Below are 14,712 nucleotides of genomic sequence, written 5' to 3'. Positions count from 1 at the left end.
GCTGCGCTAACCGTCGCGGCCCGCAGGAGGCGTTGCTCGGACCCGGGCTCGGCGCCCGGTGGCGGTGGGCCCTCGGGAGAGTCCGGCGTTTGGAGCCGGCGGTTTCCGCGGACCGTGCTCTGAGCTGGGAGTGCTGGAGAAGCCGGGGCATCACGAGGTGAAGGGTGGAGCGGTAGGTCGCCTTCAGCAGGGAACCGGAGGAAGTGTCCTTCCAATATTTATTTTTTGTTATGCAAACTAATTGAGGAACAAGATTCTAGTGACTTCCCACTCTGGCTGCTCCTCCAGCTTTTTGCTTCTTCCTCAGTTTTATTTCCGAGTGTGACAGCGGGCAATATTGGAAAAGTTATAGTGTTTGTGTTTAGGGTCTGTTTTGCCTTGATGAGGTGTAATAGGAGTGGAGGGGGGGCGGTGTGTGTGTGTGTGTGTGTGTGTGTGTGTGTGTGTGTGTCCGTGTCCGTCCGTCCGTCTGTCCCTATGTCCGTGCGCGCGTCGTGGGGAAGGCACAGGCGGGTTTGGTGTGGCGAGAAGGGAATACCACAGTCTGTGCCAATTGTGCCTTGAGGCAAGAGCACTGAATGATGAATAATAACGCCTGGCTTGGCTGCTTTCCAGTTGATTTATGTCTTCTGTCCTGTCCCTCCTTCGTGAACCTTTCCCTAACAATGGCAGCTCACATTGAACTCTAGCTTTTCCTTTCATACGTACTGTATACGCTAACACCTTGACATATACTGGTTTTTTTTTTTTCTGAGTTTGATCATTATGTACTTTTTACACATGCAGATTCAAGAATCTCTTCAATTAGATATTTAATACTCATTTTTCTGGGGACTCAATTTTATCATTTTATTACTGTCGATCCATAATGACTAGGCACTTAACAGGTTCTTTTTCGTCAGTAATTCAACCAAAAAATATTATGGAGTACCTACTGTTTGCATTGTGCTGGGCACTGTAATGGGCACCTGGAACGCATACTTGATGAAGTCATGAGCCCTTGCATCAAATATCTCTTTCAGTCTCGTGGACGAGAGAAAAGGATTAATTGCTCATCAACCCTTTTCCACCTGACAATGCTGAGTGAATATTTTCAGAATTAGTTAATGAGGGATAGATTGTAGAAGAGACACCATTTGTCATTTTACAAAGTTTTCTTTGCTTTTTTCTTTAAGTTCCAGTTTTTTTCAAGGGGTCTGATTTGTTGAAGAAACCACTTTTTAATTTTCTTTCAGTACATAAGGAATCTGAAATATGGTTTGTGTTTTATATTCTTGTTATTCTTCTATAATATGCCTTCATTTGCCTTTTTAAAAAATATACGTAATTTTTCAGATGACAAGTACAAGGAGGCTCTTTCTGTATTGCGAAGTTGTGTTTGGCTTCCAAAACAGTGTGCGGTGGTGGTTGCTGATGTAGCTTCTGTTGCTAAACGAGCCCTAGTAGTTCTCCAGTAGTGGTAATGTTTTGGAGATTACAAAAGTAAACCCTTAACATCCTTGGGGAATATACTGAAATCTTCTGAATATAGCAGCTCGTCAAATAATGTTTTGTTGTAAGAACTTAACTTTTGTTTATATCAATTAGCCTATGGTAAAATTAGTTTTGTTATATTCATTTCCCTTAAAGTCACGGATGACCGAAGTTAAGTGAGAACTTAAATGAATAGAAAATGCTGCAGCAGGCTCCTGGCTTCTGCAGTATAACATTTTAATTGAAGCGCCTGTTTCCTGAGTATGTCCTCACACCCCCAAATTCGCTCACTATTTAACTTTGAAGTTTATCATTCATTTGATGAACTTTTTTTTTTTTTTACAAAAAAAAGTTTTTGTCACTTCATGAGATAGGTAATACATAAACAACTGTGTAGAGAACTACAAAGCAGTGAAGATGTGGTTTTCTCACTGTCATCAGTTAGACACACTTATTTCTACCCCTCACCCCCTCCCCATTCTAGAGTTACAATAAAAATTCATATTCCAGCAGAATTAACAGTTTGTTGTACATTATATCCACAAATTTCAAAAGTTTATTGGAAGATTCTCCTTTTTACCTTTATCTGCTTGGGCTTTTGAATAGCCTTGGCTGCTTTGGAGCCTTGATTTCTCAATAAAATTTAAAATTGACTCGTAAAGATGAAATATAATGTAAGAGGAGTGATTTCAAGGACTTAGTCACAGAGCCCCCTCAAAAAACAAAAACAAATATTTTGATCAATGATGGGATGAGTTGTTGTCAGCTTGTAAATGATTATCTTCTTTCCTTTCCTGGTAGGATTTTTAGACTGAGGAGCAATTGGAGCTAGTTCACATCATGGAAATGGAAACCAATGAACCTGAGTCAGAATGTGTAGTGCAGCCTCCCTCTCCTCCTGATGACTTTTCATGCCAGATGAGACTCTCTGAGAAGATCACTCCATTGAAGACTTGTTTTAAGAAAAAAGATCAGAAGAGGTTGGGAACCGGAACCCTGAGGTCTTTGAGGCCAATATTAAATACTTTGCTAGAATCTGGCTCACTTGATGGGGTTTTTGGATCTAGAAACCAGAATGCAGATGAGAACAGCTTACATGAACCTATGGTGAAAAAACCTCTGGAAATCACTCCATCGTGTCCACCGGCAGAAAACAATATGTCTGTTTTGATTCCTGACGGGACAGATGTTGGGGGCCAAATACCAGAATCTCATCCTTCCACTGATGCTCCAGAACAAGTGGTTCCAATCCAGGATCACAGCTTTCCACCAGAAACCATCAGTGGGACAGTGGCAGAATCTACCGCAGGGCACTTCCAGACTGCTCTTTTGCACCCAGTTTCAAGTGATGTTCCTGCTAGTCCTGATTGCATAGACAAAGTCATGGATTATGTTCCAGGGGTTTTCCAAGACAACAGTTTTACAATCCAGTATATTTTGGACACAAGTGATAAGTTGAATACTGAGCTTTTTCAGGACAAAAGTGAGGAGGCTTCCCTTGACCTTGTATTCGAGCTGGTGAACCAGCTACAGTACCACACTCACCAAGAGAATGAAATTGAAATTTGCATGGACTTTTTGCAAGGCACATGTATTTATGGCAGGGATTGTTTGAAGCACCACACAGTCTTGCCATATCATTGGCAGATCAAGAGGACAACTACTCAGAAGTGGCAGAGTGTTTCCAATGATTCCCAGGAGCACTTGGAAAGATTTTACTGTAACCCAGAGAATGATAGGATGAGAATGAAGTATGGGTATGTATTTATACCTTCTTTAAAATTGTTATTAAATTCTATACAGAAGGTAAAGAGGTTAAAAGCTTAGTAAGGTGGTTTTATTTAGTAGTGACCTAACAGGTTTTATTCTTTTTTTCCACTGTTATTCTTTTGGCTGTGTATTATCCTGATTTTTCATGGTGGGTGAATGCAGGGTATTGACTTAACCAGACAACAAAGTTTTTATGATTTGAACAATTCAGATGTAACTGTGCAGTATCTATGTGACTGAGAAGTTGCATATACATTGAATGTTGTGAATCAGATACAATTTTAATCACACAAAAGAGCTTGCTTTTGAAAGAAAATCGTGATTCTTATAAGTAATGGATACCTAACTTATCCAATTTTAAAGTTTTGCATGTTGAGCAGCTGCTGCTTTTTAAAAGGAAAATAGTATTGTTTGTAGAGTTCTGTGGCCCTCTTTTCATTTTGAGTGGTACAGTTTTTCTGTGAATGATTCAGAAGTTTCTCCCAAGCTTATGAATCATGCCCAAACATGTCAAATGTCTTTTTTTTTTAGTTTCTTTAAGTTTATTATTCTGTTTATCTTATAGATACAATAAATTGTTCCACAATTCAGGGTATTTTTTTAGAACTGAATCTTTTAACAATGAGTGAAAGGAAAATTTATGTGTTAATGAGTATGTTTATTTATCAAGTACATAAAAAACAGTTATCTTCATGTTTTTGTATGTAAGACATGTATATAAGTAATGTAGTTCTTTTTCATGGATGTCAAAGCAAAATTCACTGATAGAGAACTGAAAATTTTCACATCTAAATTCTTATTTAGTCGAACGTAAAAATTAAGAAGAAAATGATAGTTGCCACATGTAAAGTTGCTAATGCAAAAATTACTGTATAATAGAAACAATCTTTATTTTTCCAAGTTGTTTCTCCTGTAGCATAGGAGTTAAAATGTGTGATGTTAGTAATTACTTGTATATGACCAATAATAAGTATTAAAATTACATAGGAAAGGGAAGAGCACTTCTGTCCATGCTACCTGATTTAGGAGACCATGAGGGCATCCTGACAGTCTCACAAATAATGAATAACCTGATATATACTACTGAAAGGTGTGGTCTATAGGGAGGAAAAATACCCCGAGTATCCTAACCCAGAAGTTCAGGAGAAAAACGTCCTTGGAGTCATCTTTGTTCACTGATTGGGTCGCTTTACACTGTTTAAGTGTCTGGAGAGTCAGCAAGCAAATGATGGCAGTAAACCATTTCCAAGTTATCTAATTCTGTTAGTTTTGATGTTGATCTGTGTGTTCTAACATAGTGCCAAAGCATTTTTGGAATTGGGGAAACCTGGTCTTTTTTTTTTAATTTCTTTTGCTCCCATTTAGTATTAAGTAATGAGTGATTTTTTTAATATTTCAATATTTCAGTTATATAGTACACATATCTGTCTTTTTAGCAACTTAATTATGAGACTAGAACTTCGCATCTTATAAGATAGAAAGGAACGTCTAAAGAGATGTATGGAACCAGATGAAAAACAATATAAGGCCCAAGTTTAAAGGCATTATTATCCCAAGACTCCTTTGGGGTAAAAGTAAGATTATATAAAGAATGTAGTTTCCTTGATCACAAATATATTATTTTGATAATATAATGCATTCCATCTTGCTTCGGTAGCAAAATTCTTAGATCCTATAATAAAGCTAATTACTTCTAACTTTTTAAGCCCGCATTGGAAGATATTTTATGTTTTCTCTTAAAAATCTTTTAATAAGGTATTGTCTAAAATCTCTGTTGCCTCCGAGCTAGCAATTCTAGTTGGTATGTCAAGGGTGATTAATTTTATATACTCTCAAAGCCACTCTAATCCTTCCATCTCCAGGTTGCAAGACTGTAGAACAGTAGCCTCCCACTTCACTCTTATGAAGCACATTTCCAGTCTGCTGAGTACTTCAGCATCTTGGTACATTAAGTTTCTGTCTGTTTGAATTGGTCAGGAAGAAACTAGCAGGATTATTGACCAACACATCATGTTCCATTATGAGCAAGGCAAGACTGATTCTGATCCCAGAAAATCCAGAAACTTCTTAGATCAGCAGCATATTGGGTATTTATTTTATCCTTTGGTAAAATTACTTTGCTGAAGACTAGAAATAGAGGCCCATGAAGCATGCATTGTTGGATCAGTGATAAAGTAGTTGTTGTAAGTGCTTGGTTTTCAAATCAGTTTTAATGAAGGTGTGTTTATTTGACACTCGAGAGACCAAGTATGAGTGAATTATTGTAATTACTATTGCTGCTGCTACATTGTTAATGGCAGTAAGTGGTCCTGCCCTGATAAAAATAGCAAAAAGTATTAACAGTAAAGTGAAGTTCTCCTAGGCCTATAGTAAGAAATGTTATAAGATTGTAGATATCTAAGTGTCAAAAATTAGGCTTTTGGGAAGTTGACCTGTGGTCATTGCAACCTGGTTTTCCTTGTATTCCAAAGCGATGTTGTGTTTCCTGGCAACAAGATGCAGATAACGGCATGTTGAGCCTTGCTGAGAGATTCACAAACAAGCTGGAGCAGCCCAGGTTCACATGGTTACCAAATTATTTGGCTAAAGCTATTAATCTCTGTGGTCAGGCCTGTAAAGCTGGTCTATCTATGCAGATTGCACATAACCAGGAAGTGTGTGTTCAGCTGTGTATATGTTCAAGTCAGACCCAGCAGTCTTTGGATGCAGGAATAATGAATGGCAATTGTTTATTCCACTTTGTTCAATATTTTATGTGACTTGATAAATTATTATTACATACTATATCAATAATACTTCATTGTGTGAAACTTAGGGCAAGTTCATAGTTCAGGGTCTACTGTGCACATAAAACTTTGTTTTACAAATGTGTTAGCTTTAACATCTAAATTCATCCAAATTAGTTGTGCAGTGTGCATATTATTCTCAAGAATGAAATCGGAAAGTAAGTCAAGCTAGATATGGTCACAGATCCCGTCCAACTAACTCTTTAGTCAAGATGTTAGATACTAAAAGATTTAAAAAGGAGGATTTCAGTAATAATTGCTTATTTGGTTCATTATAATGAGATTATTTTAATTATTCTTTTCCAATTTTGCCTTCGCCACAGGTTATGATATAATCCCACTCCCATCACACTCTGCTTTTGTACACCTGCAGATGTTTATCATCAGCATCAACTGGAAACTAGTTATATTTATGAACTCCATCGATATTTAGATGTTAAGGCTCCTTTTGCACACAGGATGGGCTTTAGCGAATTTCCAAATTTCAAATAGGAAGTTGAGAAAACAACATTGAATGTTATGTTTTGATTAAGAAAATGCAGTCTCTGACAGTTTAGGGCACTCATCAGTAGGAAATGATACTAAATGGCGGTCTAAGCAGTTTTGAACTTTACAAACTATAGAATCCTGTTGTGAATATTTGAAATTATGAAGGTTGTGCAAATCTCCCATTAGCAACTAAGATCACAATTGATTATCTCATTATATCCATTGTGAAGTGTGCAAGAATTCTTGTAGTTATTATCAACCATAAAGAGAGACTCTGCAGACCTTATTTTGGAGGTAATCAATCTATAGGTGAAAATATGACCGGTGATTATTTGTAATTCTGAATTTCCTGAAAGTGTGGGATGGTGAAGTACAGAGTTGCAAACTCTGACTCCCTGGTTAATTTTTCTCAGAGGACAGTGTTCATTTCTCCTCTTTTGTAATGAAAGGGTATTGATAAAAGGGAATTTCACTTGTTACAGCTTAAACCTAAAATGCTGTCATAGTTCGAGTGATTTTGATTGCTAATTGTTCTTAAAGGTTTTTTTCCTAATTTGTCCATGGGACAATAGCCTTAGATGACTTCACAGGAACTCTGTGAAAGAAGATGGGAGAATTGCATATTAATGATAATAAAGAGCATATGCTGGTTTTTGTTGTTGTTTTTTAAAGACTTGGAGAATGGATTATCTAAAATAGAACAGGCTCCTAACTGAACTCTACTGGAATAGTTAAATTAGCTAAGTTAGCTCTGGCCTACACAGCTGTGATGATGTATGAACTAACTCATTATGTGTTATTGATAACACTGGAAAGATGAGAACAGCTGAAACTTACTATGCCTTGTGACTTTTTGGTATTTCTTGAATATACACAGCTGGATGAGTTAGAATTTATTTTTAAAATTCCTGCCTAAGAGAAAGAGAGAGCTCTATAAGCAAGAACTGTATTTGAAGTGACTTTCAAAATGTGTGCCTTGTGCTTTAGGGTAAAGCAATTCAGTGAATTATTTTTTGTACCTCTTTTTGCTGCTATTTACATATGAAATAAAACTAATTGGCATCTGTCTATACTAATCCAGAGGAGTTACTGGGTCTGTGTAGAGCTATCATGGGAATCAATAGCAATCATTCATTTATTTCTTTTCTGTTTTTTTTTTTTTTTTTTTTAATCAATAAACAGATTAGACTGTTTGAAACAGCTGTCACCTGGCTTCAGGTTGGGGTCAGTCTGTTCTTGATGTAGTTATTTTAATGAAAATGAACCTTGCAAAAAGCAAAAACAGTTGGAGGAATTAGTTTATAAAGTAATTTAGCAATCTTTAAAAGTATTATGCATTTTGTATAAAGTGTATATCGTGCATTATGCATTTTCTTATTGAGTTGACTCTAAAGCTTTTGCTTATTGTAAATAAACAGGAAAAAAAGTAAGTAATAACTCCAACTTTGAAAACTTATTCTGCATATGTGGACATGCAGAAAATGCAACTTTTGACTGATTAACTCTACTCTGTCCCTGCAAATCTATTTCCTATTGTTATACTAGAATTTCTAGATTCTAAATTTGCATTCTACCATGGAGCAAAGGTAAATTCATAAATTCTGTCTCTTCATCTCTGATCTTAGTGATTCTTACTTTTATACTGGGTGTAGGGGCTATTTCTAAGGGTTGAAGCAGTATGTAGACTATACAAAACAAACCTTGACTACTCAAGGAATGCTGCTAAAATCCAGCCATTTGAGATTGTGTCTGTTTTCCTGTGGCCTTATTTCTTATTCCCTGATTTGAGACCACCAGATTCTGCATCCTTTGTCTGATGGTAATAATTTCGATCACGTTTAAATTAGGACCTTAGGTCTTCTTAACCTGTGTCAGCAGCCATTAATAATTACCAGTATCCTGTTTGTGAGTTGCAGTTGCCTTTTGTGGAATAAAAACTTAAGTATGTGTGTATATCATTTTTGCAAAGGAAAAAACATTTTATGTTACAAGATGACTCTTGATTATTCTGGCACAGCTTTCTATGAGGCTAGTTCAAATTGTGAACACTGATAAGTTTTGCAGAAAAGCAGTAGATTTTCTCTTCTAAAATAAATCTGAGAGTCTTAAACTAAAGTGAAGTAAAATGAGTGATTTTGTATCTTTGGAAGATACCAGAGTGCTGAGGGTTGAGCCATTTTCTATTTCATTCTGGGTTTGATATTGTTAGGTAATAGCTTAAGATCTTGGGTTGGACTGTACTTAGAAACACCATAAACACAGACTGTACAAAGCAATTAAATAGTTCTATGGTTCACCATTTCTAGGAGCTAACAAATCACATTTCAGATAAAGAAGGAGATTCTTTAACATAAAATATTATTTTTATATTTATAGATTATGGGAGTGTATTCTAAGGACTGGGATTTATACTACACAGACTCACCTCTTTAAAATCCCTGTAAATGTTAACACTAATCCAGCCCAATCCCTGACACGTTAACTGAAAACCTAGATTTTCCATTATAGATTAATTCCTTGTTAATTTAAAATTGCACGAGGTGAGTTCTGATGAAATATATTTTGAAATCTTTGAAAGTAAAAGATTTTATATAAAATAAATTCCACTTTTTCAATTCGGTATTTTGTAAGGATTTATATTTGATCTGTGCAAAAGACAATATTGCAGTTTTGTGCTAAATATAATTCTGTGATCAGTAATTCAAATTTTAGATGTTGGTGATATTAATTTATAATTCTGAAACATCCAGTTTTCCTTACTGACCTAATCAGTTACTGTTGCTAAGACAAGCATAGAATAGAGTTAAGTAAGCATTCCTATTTGTAAAGTCCATACAACAAAATGTGTCTGTCTCCTGGATCTTTCTCTGCTATGTGCTGTTAACTTATTGGTAACACACACTTGACCAATAAAGAAGCTTTGCACAGTCATCACAATGAAAAGGGTACTCTCATATTAATGCCAGAGTTGACTGTTCCTTTTCATTGTACAGAAACCAGTGATTTGCGAATACATATACCACAAAATGTTGTGTAAGTAGTGTGTTAGAATCTCCATGACTAAGTTATCTGAGAAAGATTTGTTGGGAAATTTGTATTCTTTATGCAAATGGCTGTTCTTTCTTTTAGTGCTATTGCTTCTGAGCATAAGGAGGGATTTGTGAATAGTCTTAATGGTGAAACATAGCACTTCTCATAATGGTTAGAAAATATTTTTAGTTTAGGCCACACTTGAAGTATTTTTTATTAAATTAATTTTTTTTTCATTTTGAATTAAGAGATTCTTAAACTGTCCCTTCTCATTTAACATATAGCCATACTATGAGTTTGGGTGACTTCTTTTCTCTAAATTTTTATCATCACTGAATAGTAAGTGAAGAATGGCAGGGGTAGGGGCTCAAGAGTGAACTTTGCTTTCATTAGTGCATATGCTTTCAGAATCTTGCCTGCACCCTGTGATCTTCACAGCTCCTGCAGCTGATCAGGGCATAGAGAGGGCAAATGGCACAAAATACTCTAAATAATTTCCTGCTGTGGTTGGTCTTTGGTTTCTGACTGTCACCTGGCTTCTCTCTTTCATTTCCAGGCATTGAGAGAATAAAAATAAGCACTGGAGAATTACTAGGTTTTCCTTCCAAGTTAATAAAAGAAAAAACATCTTTGAACAGGGGTAGAGCATATGAAACAAGGAACTTTGCTTGCTTGCTCTCTGACTTTGGTTTCTTCAAATGTTGCTACACCTTAGAAGCATTGTGTAAAGTGTTCTGTAATTAATTTGCTACTGAAAAATAACATAGACTGTCTTAAGTAATTGGTAAAGTTGAATCTGTTAGGGAAACTTGGCTTTGTAGAATCCCTCTCCCTTAGGAAAAGTTGACTGACTTAAAACCCTGTTGAAAGGTTTTGTGGTCATAGTTTACAAAACCTAGACAATAATACAAGAAAAAAAAATCTTACTATGTTTTCTGTAGGAAGTCTTTTTTCCTTTCAGAAATTTGCTTTAAAAATTCTCAGGGTGTGATGCATTCATTATATAGTTTGTATACATTCAGATCTCTAGTGCTAAAGGCATTTCTTACTCATATCTAGGTCCTCATAATCCATCAGTGATTATATTTTTAATTTGCGCATTTATCAATTAGTTTACCTGTACTAATTAGGGGAAAAGACCATGGTAAATTGAGAAAGTTCTAAATAAAAACCTTTTTTAAAAGAGTTGTTTGTAATTTTAAAAATCAACCCAGAAATAAATTAAGCTAGTAGATTGTATCTTACAGGGAATTATTAGAGGATATATTTTATGATAATTATTTATAATTGGTATTTATGTGTAAATGAGTTCTGAATTGTTTGAGCTCATTTGAAAAAAATTTTAAGCAGTTTTAGCACTTACATATGACTGATTTTTATAATATTTACGTAGAGAAGTTTTATAAACCCATTTCAGCTCTCTTTAAATGCTGTCAAATTCTATATTCACAAAATTGAATAGATCAGTATTTGTACTTTGAGTACATGGCAGGTATTTTTTATTGTTGACTTTAAGGTAAGATAGAAACCTCAGTTCAAAAATATTTCACTTAATGAAGAGGATATTTACTCATCTTCATAAAAAGCAACAACTGCATAATTTAAGGCAGTGTAAGGCAGTGATACACATTTTTTAAATCTATTATTTGCTTTCTATCTCAGCTGTTCTTGTACAAATTAAGTTTCACTTCCTCTTCAGGCCTTGGTTGAGAAGTATGTCTCACTTAAATTACCTTCTAGGAGTCTCAGGACATGTGATTGAACTTGGATAAAAGTTAAGGTTGTATAACATTTCCAATGTCTTCAGGGTACAAAATTTAATCTCATGCCTCCGTAAATAGATAGCAGTGAGATCTTATGTTCTCATAAGTATAATTTTTATTTACAAAAGATTTCAGACTTATCCACATCTTATTAGAAAGTTCTTTTGTATTCTTTGCTTTGATCTGGTAGTTTTTTAATAAAACAAACAAAAAAGTATTTTAGTAGATTCTTTTCCTCAAATGAATATTGTCATTTGTTTTTAGTGGTTGCATGGGATGGAGGGGACTTCAATGTATATTATTTCTTAGGGGGTTAGGAAACATTTAGTTGTACACAAATGACTGTGTCTTAATGCAATTTTTTAAAAAATAAACTGTTATGTGTTTATTTAGTTCCACATTCTTTTGGAGACTATAGAATTACAAAAGCTTAAAAACAGGGTACCCTTTCATTTTGGAAACCTACTTGCCTTCCATTTTTCTTCTATCTCTTATCCTCTCATTTTTATTTCACTGTGTTGGTCACTTCTAGAATGACTTGAATACCATGATTGGGTGTTACAACAATTTGTAAATCAGACGTGGGGTTTAGCATACAGATAAATGTGATTCTAGACAACATTCATTGCTGTCTTCTCATTCACCTGTTTGTAAGATGTCCCAGGAGGGACTAAAGGAGCAGCATGCTCAGTCAGAATTTTGCCTTTTGGTGATCCCTTTTTAAAGAATTGTATCTTAAAGTGGGGAATATTTCTACCTACCCAAAAATCTTTTGAGGTATTTAGAACTGTAAGATAAATCCATGATCCAAGATTGATGTTAATTGTTTTACAGAGTGATATAAGCCTCAGGAACCCTGCTTTGGTTAGGTCAGGTTCTCCTTAGACGTGGGCAGATTTAATTGAGAGTCAACACTTGATTCTTAGCTTACTGTAACTACTGAGGGCCATATGCATAATAATGTAAACTCTCAATTTTGATTTGTAGGTATGTCTGTCTCTAGCTACTTCTGGATACAAAGGGAAAAACCCAGTTGTTACTAGTGTCAGTGTAGAAGTATAGTATTTTAACTTCTGGTAAATATTGAAAGATATTGCTTTGTATGTAAGTATTTATAGATAATTTTTGTTGTCGCCTCCAATATTTATTTATTTGAATCAGTGTTAGCAAAAATCTTAATTAGTATCAATAAATGACAGTTACTATGCTTCTAAAGCATAAAGTTAAGAGTACATAGTCAGTCCTCTGAAGTTTAATAATTACACTGCTTTTATCAAATATATTGGTATTGTATATGCCATGGCTTTGATTCTCATCACTTTGTAACATATTTGAAGGAATATATAAGCTGCCAGATATTCCAACATTGCTAAATGAGTTCCTGGAAACATCAAAGCCAGGTATCAAAAGCCAGCTATATTTTGTGTGCCTGTGAAATTTCTTTAGCAGCAGCAAACATACCCCATCTGTCATTCATTCCTGTCTCAAGTCTGTAGCAGAAGAGCCTTAACACACTCTCCGTACTGCATTTGATCTTTATCCTTTATCATTGTGACCCTCAATGGGAGGGAGACATTTTCATTTTACATCATAGCAATAAAGTAAGAGGGCCTATTAATTGTGTCTAGTTAATCCAGCTGATTAGGGCAGGTGTTAATTAGTTTGAGGTCACAGGTTTGTCCTTGTAGAAACCAGTTAACTTTTACAGGCAGGAAGCCAGAGTTCCAAAGTCTAACCCATTTGGTTAAACTGTACAGAGTAGAGTTCAGAAAACTTTATATTTAATTGATCTTTGCTGAAGTCTGAGTTCTGTAGTTTATTTGCATCATCTTCCCACTTAAATATGTTCCACCTCCTACAGTTCCAGTCTTACTTAATGGCACCATTATCCAGTCACCAGGCCCAGAAACATGGGCCTTCAGCCCCACATATAATTATACTCCATGCAGTTAGGTTCTAACTCTTACATACTTAAAAAGCATCTCGTGCCTCCTCAATTCTGTCATTATTTGTCTCATGTGCAATTCTAATAGCTATAGATAGCTAAGCATAAAATAATAATAATAAAAGCATGCTAATAAATAGCAAATAAGTGCCTCCCTACCCTTTCCCCACCTTTCTTCACCTTCCCCTACCAAAAATAAACAAATCAGCTCTCCATACCACAACCGTGGGAGTGACCTTTATAAAAAGCAAGTCTTAACTTTGTTGAAAATCCACCAGTGATTCCTACTATCCACAGAATCAAGTCCTACCTCTTAACCCAGCATACAAAGCTCTTCGTCATCTGGCCCCATCCAACCTATCCAGTTATGTCTTATCTCTTATCATCCCCCTCGCACACACATACACCCTGACCTCTCACATGAACTGCATGTGCTACACCCTTGGGTCTCTTGTGCTTTGCTTGGTTAGCTTCTATACATGTCAGTCACTTTGCATTGTGGTGTCCTGCCTCCCATTGTCTGCCTGTGGCTGGTCAGACTTGGCTCTCATGTCATCCACTCTGGGACACCTCTCTCTTGACCACATTTTTCGACCCCTTTATCAGCAGAGGTGGGCCCTCTCTGAACTGTCCCCAGACCACCTTTGTGTCACATTTCACACTATGCCACGAAGTTTGTCTTTTCTGTCTTTCTCCCTACTGACTCTTTGGCATTTTGCCCTTTTTATCTTACTTCCATGTATATAGCCCAGTGCCTAATCAGTGTGTCTACTTTAAGCTTATTTTGTTTCTTTTTCACATTTCTTTCTTGGTTTCAAACAATTTATAAATAGAGAGATTGCCCCAAATGGTTATACTCTTTAGTGAGCTTCCAAATGCATAATCCCAAGTACTATTTTTTAGTAAAGCAATCATGTTCTTGCTAATTTCTATTTCATTCAGCAACTGTTTCTTTAATAGTTTTGGTTTTCATTATAGCTGTTTATCTAGTATCTGAAATATACATAGAAGAAATGCCGTGGGGGCATACTTTCTGACAGTGTGGGTTTTGGTATTGCTAATGTATGTTGGAAAATGTTGGTTTAATTAGCATGTCAAGAAATTTGTTGAGTAGGAAGAGAACAATTGTTATAAAGCATCTAAATTATGAGAATGGGTGTCCTTTTCAGAATTTTTAATTAGTTTTGTATCTGGATTTTTATATTGGTATGTGTAGTGGTGTGTTTACTGGTGGAGCATGTGGAAACAGAATTGTTAATATTTTAGCACTTCATTTTTCCCTTTATAGCAAAAATCTGTTCACGAGATTTTTTTTTTCTGATTTATCATAATAGGGTTATATCTTGGGTAAATCAGTACTGATTGATTTAGCCACATGATATATTTAGCAAAATCTAAATCCTATGTCACAGTGGCTATCTACTGGGCTCACCCTTTTCTGACCATCCATCAACAG

At 35.6% G+C, this 14,712-nt stretch overlaps 1 protein-coding gene across 1 annotated transcript in view; it reads left to right on the top strand.

Annotated features, from left to right (window-relative positions):
- TIPARP (TCDD inducible poly(ADP-ribose) polymerase) overlaps positions 1-14,712 on the top strand; it is a 28,604-nt gene that overhangs the window by 1,158 nt on the left and 12,734 nt on the right. Inside the window, exon 2 of the mRNA XM_006908203.1 lies at positions 2,275-3,230. Coding sequence (XP_006908265.1) covers positions 2,314-3,230 — 917 coding nt within the window. The 5' untranslated portion in view covers positions 2,275-2,313. The remainder of the gene's footprint in view (positions 1-2,274; positions 3,231-14,712) is intronic.

The sequence above is a fragment of the Pteropus alecto genome, unplaced genomic scaffold, assembly GCF_000325575.1.
Source record: "Pteropus alecto unplaced genomic scaffold, ASM32557v1 scaffold81, whole genome shotgun sequence".
Lineage (NCBI taxonomy): Eukaryota > Metazoa > Chordata > Mammalia > Chiroptera > Pteropodidae > Pteropus > Pteropus alecto.
The sequence above is the reverse complement of the archived record's forward strand: the minus strand, read 5'-3'. Positions and strand labels throughout refer to the sequence as shown.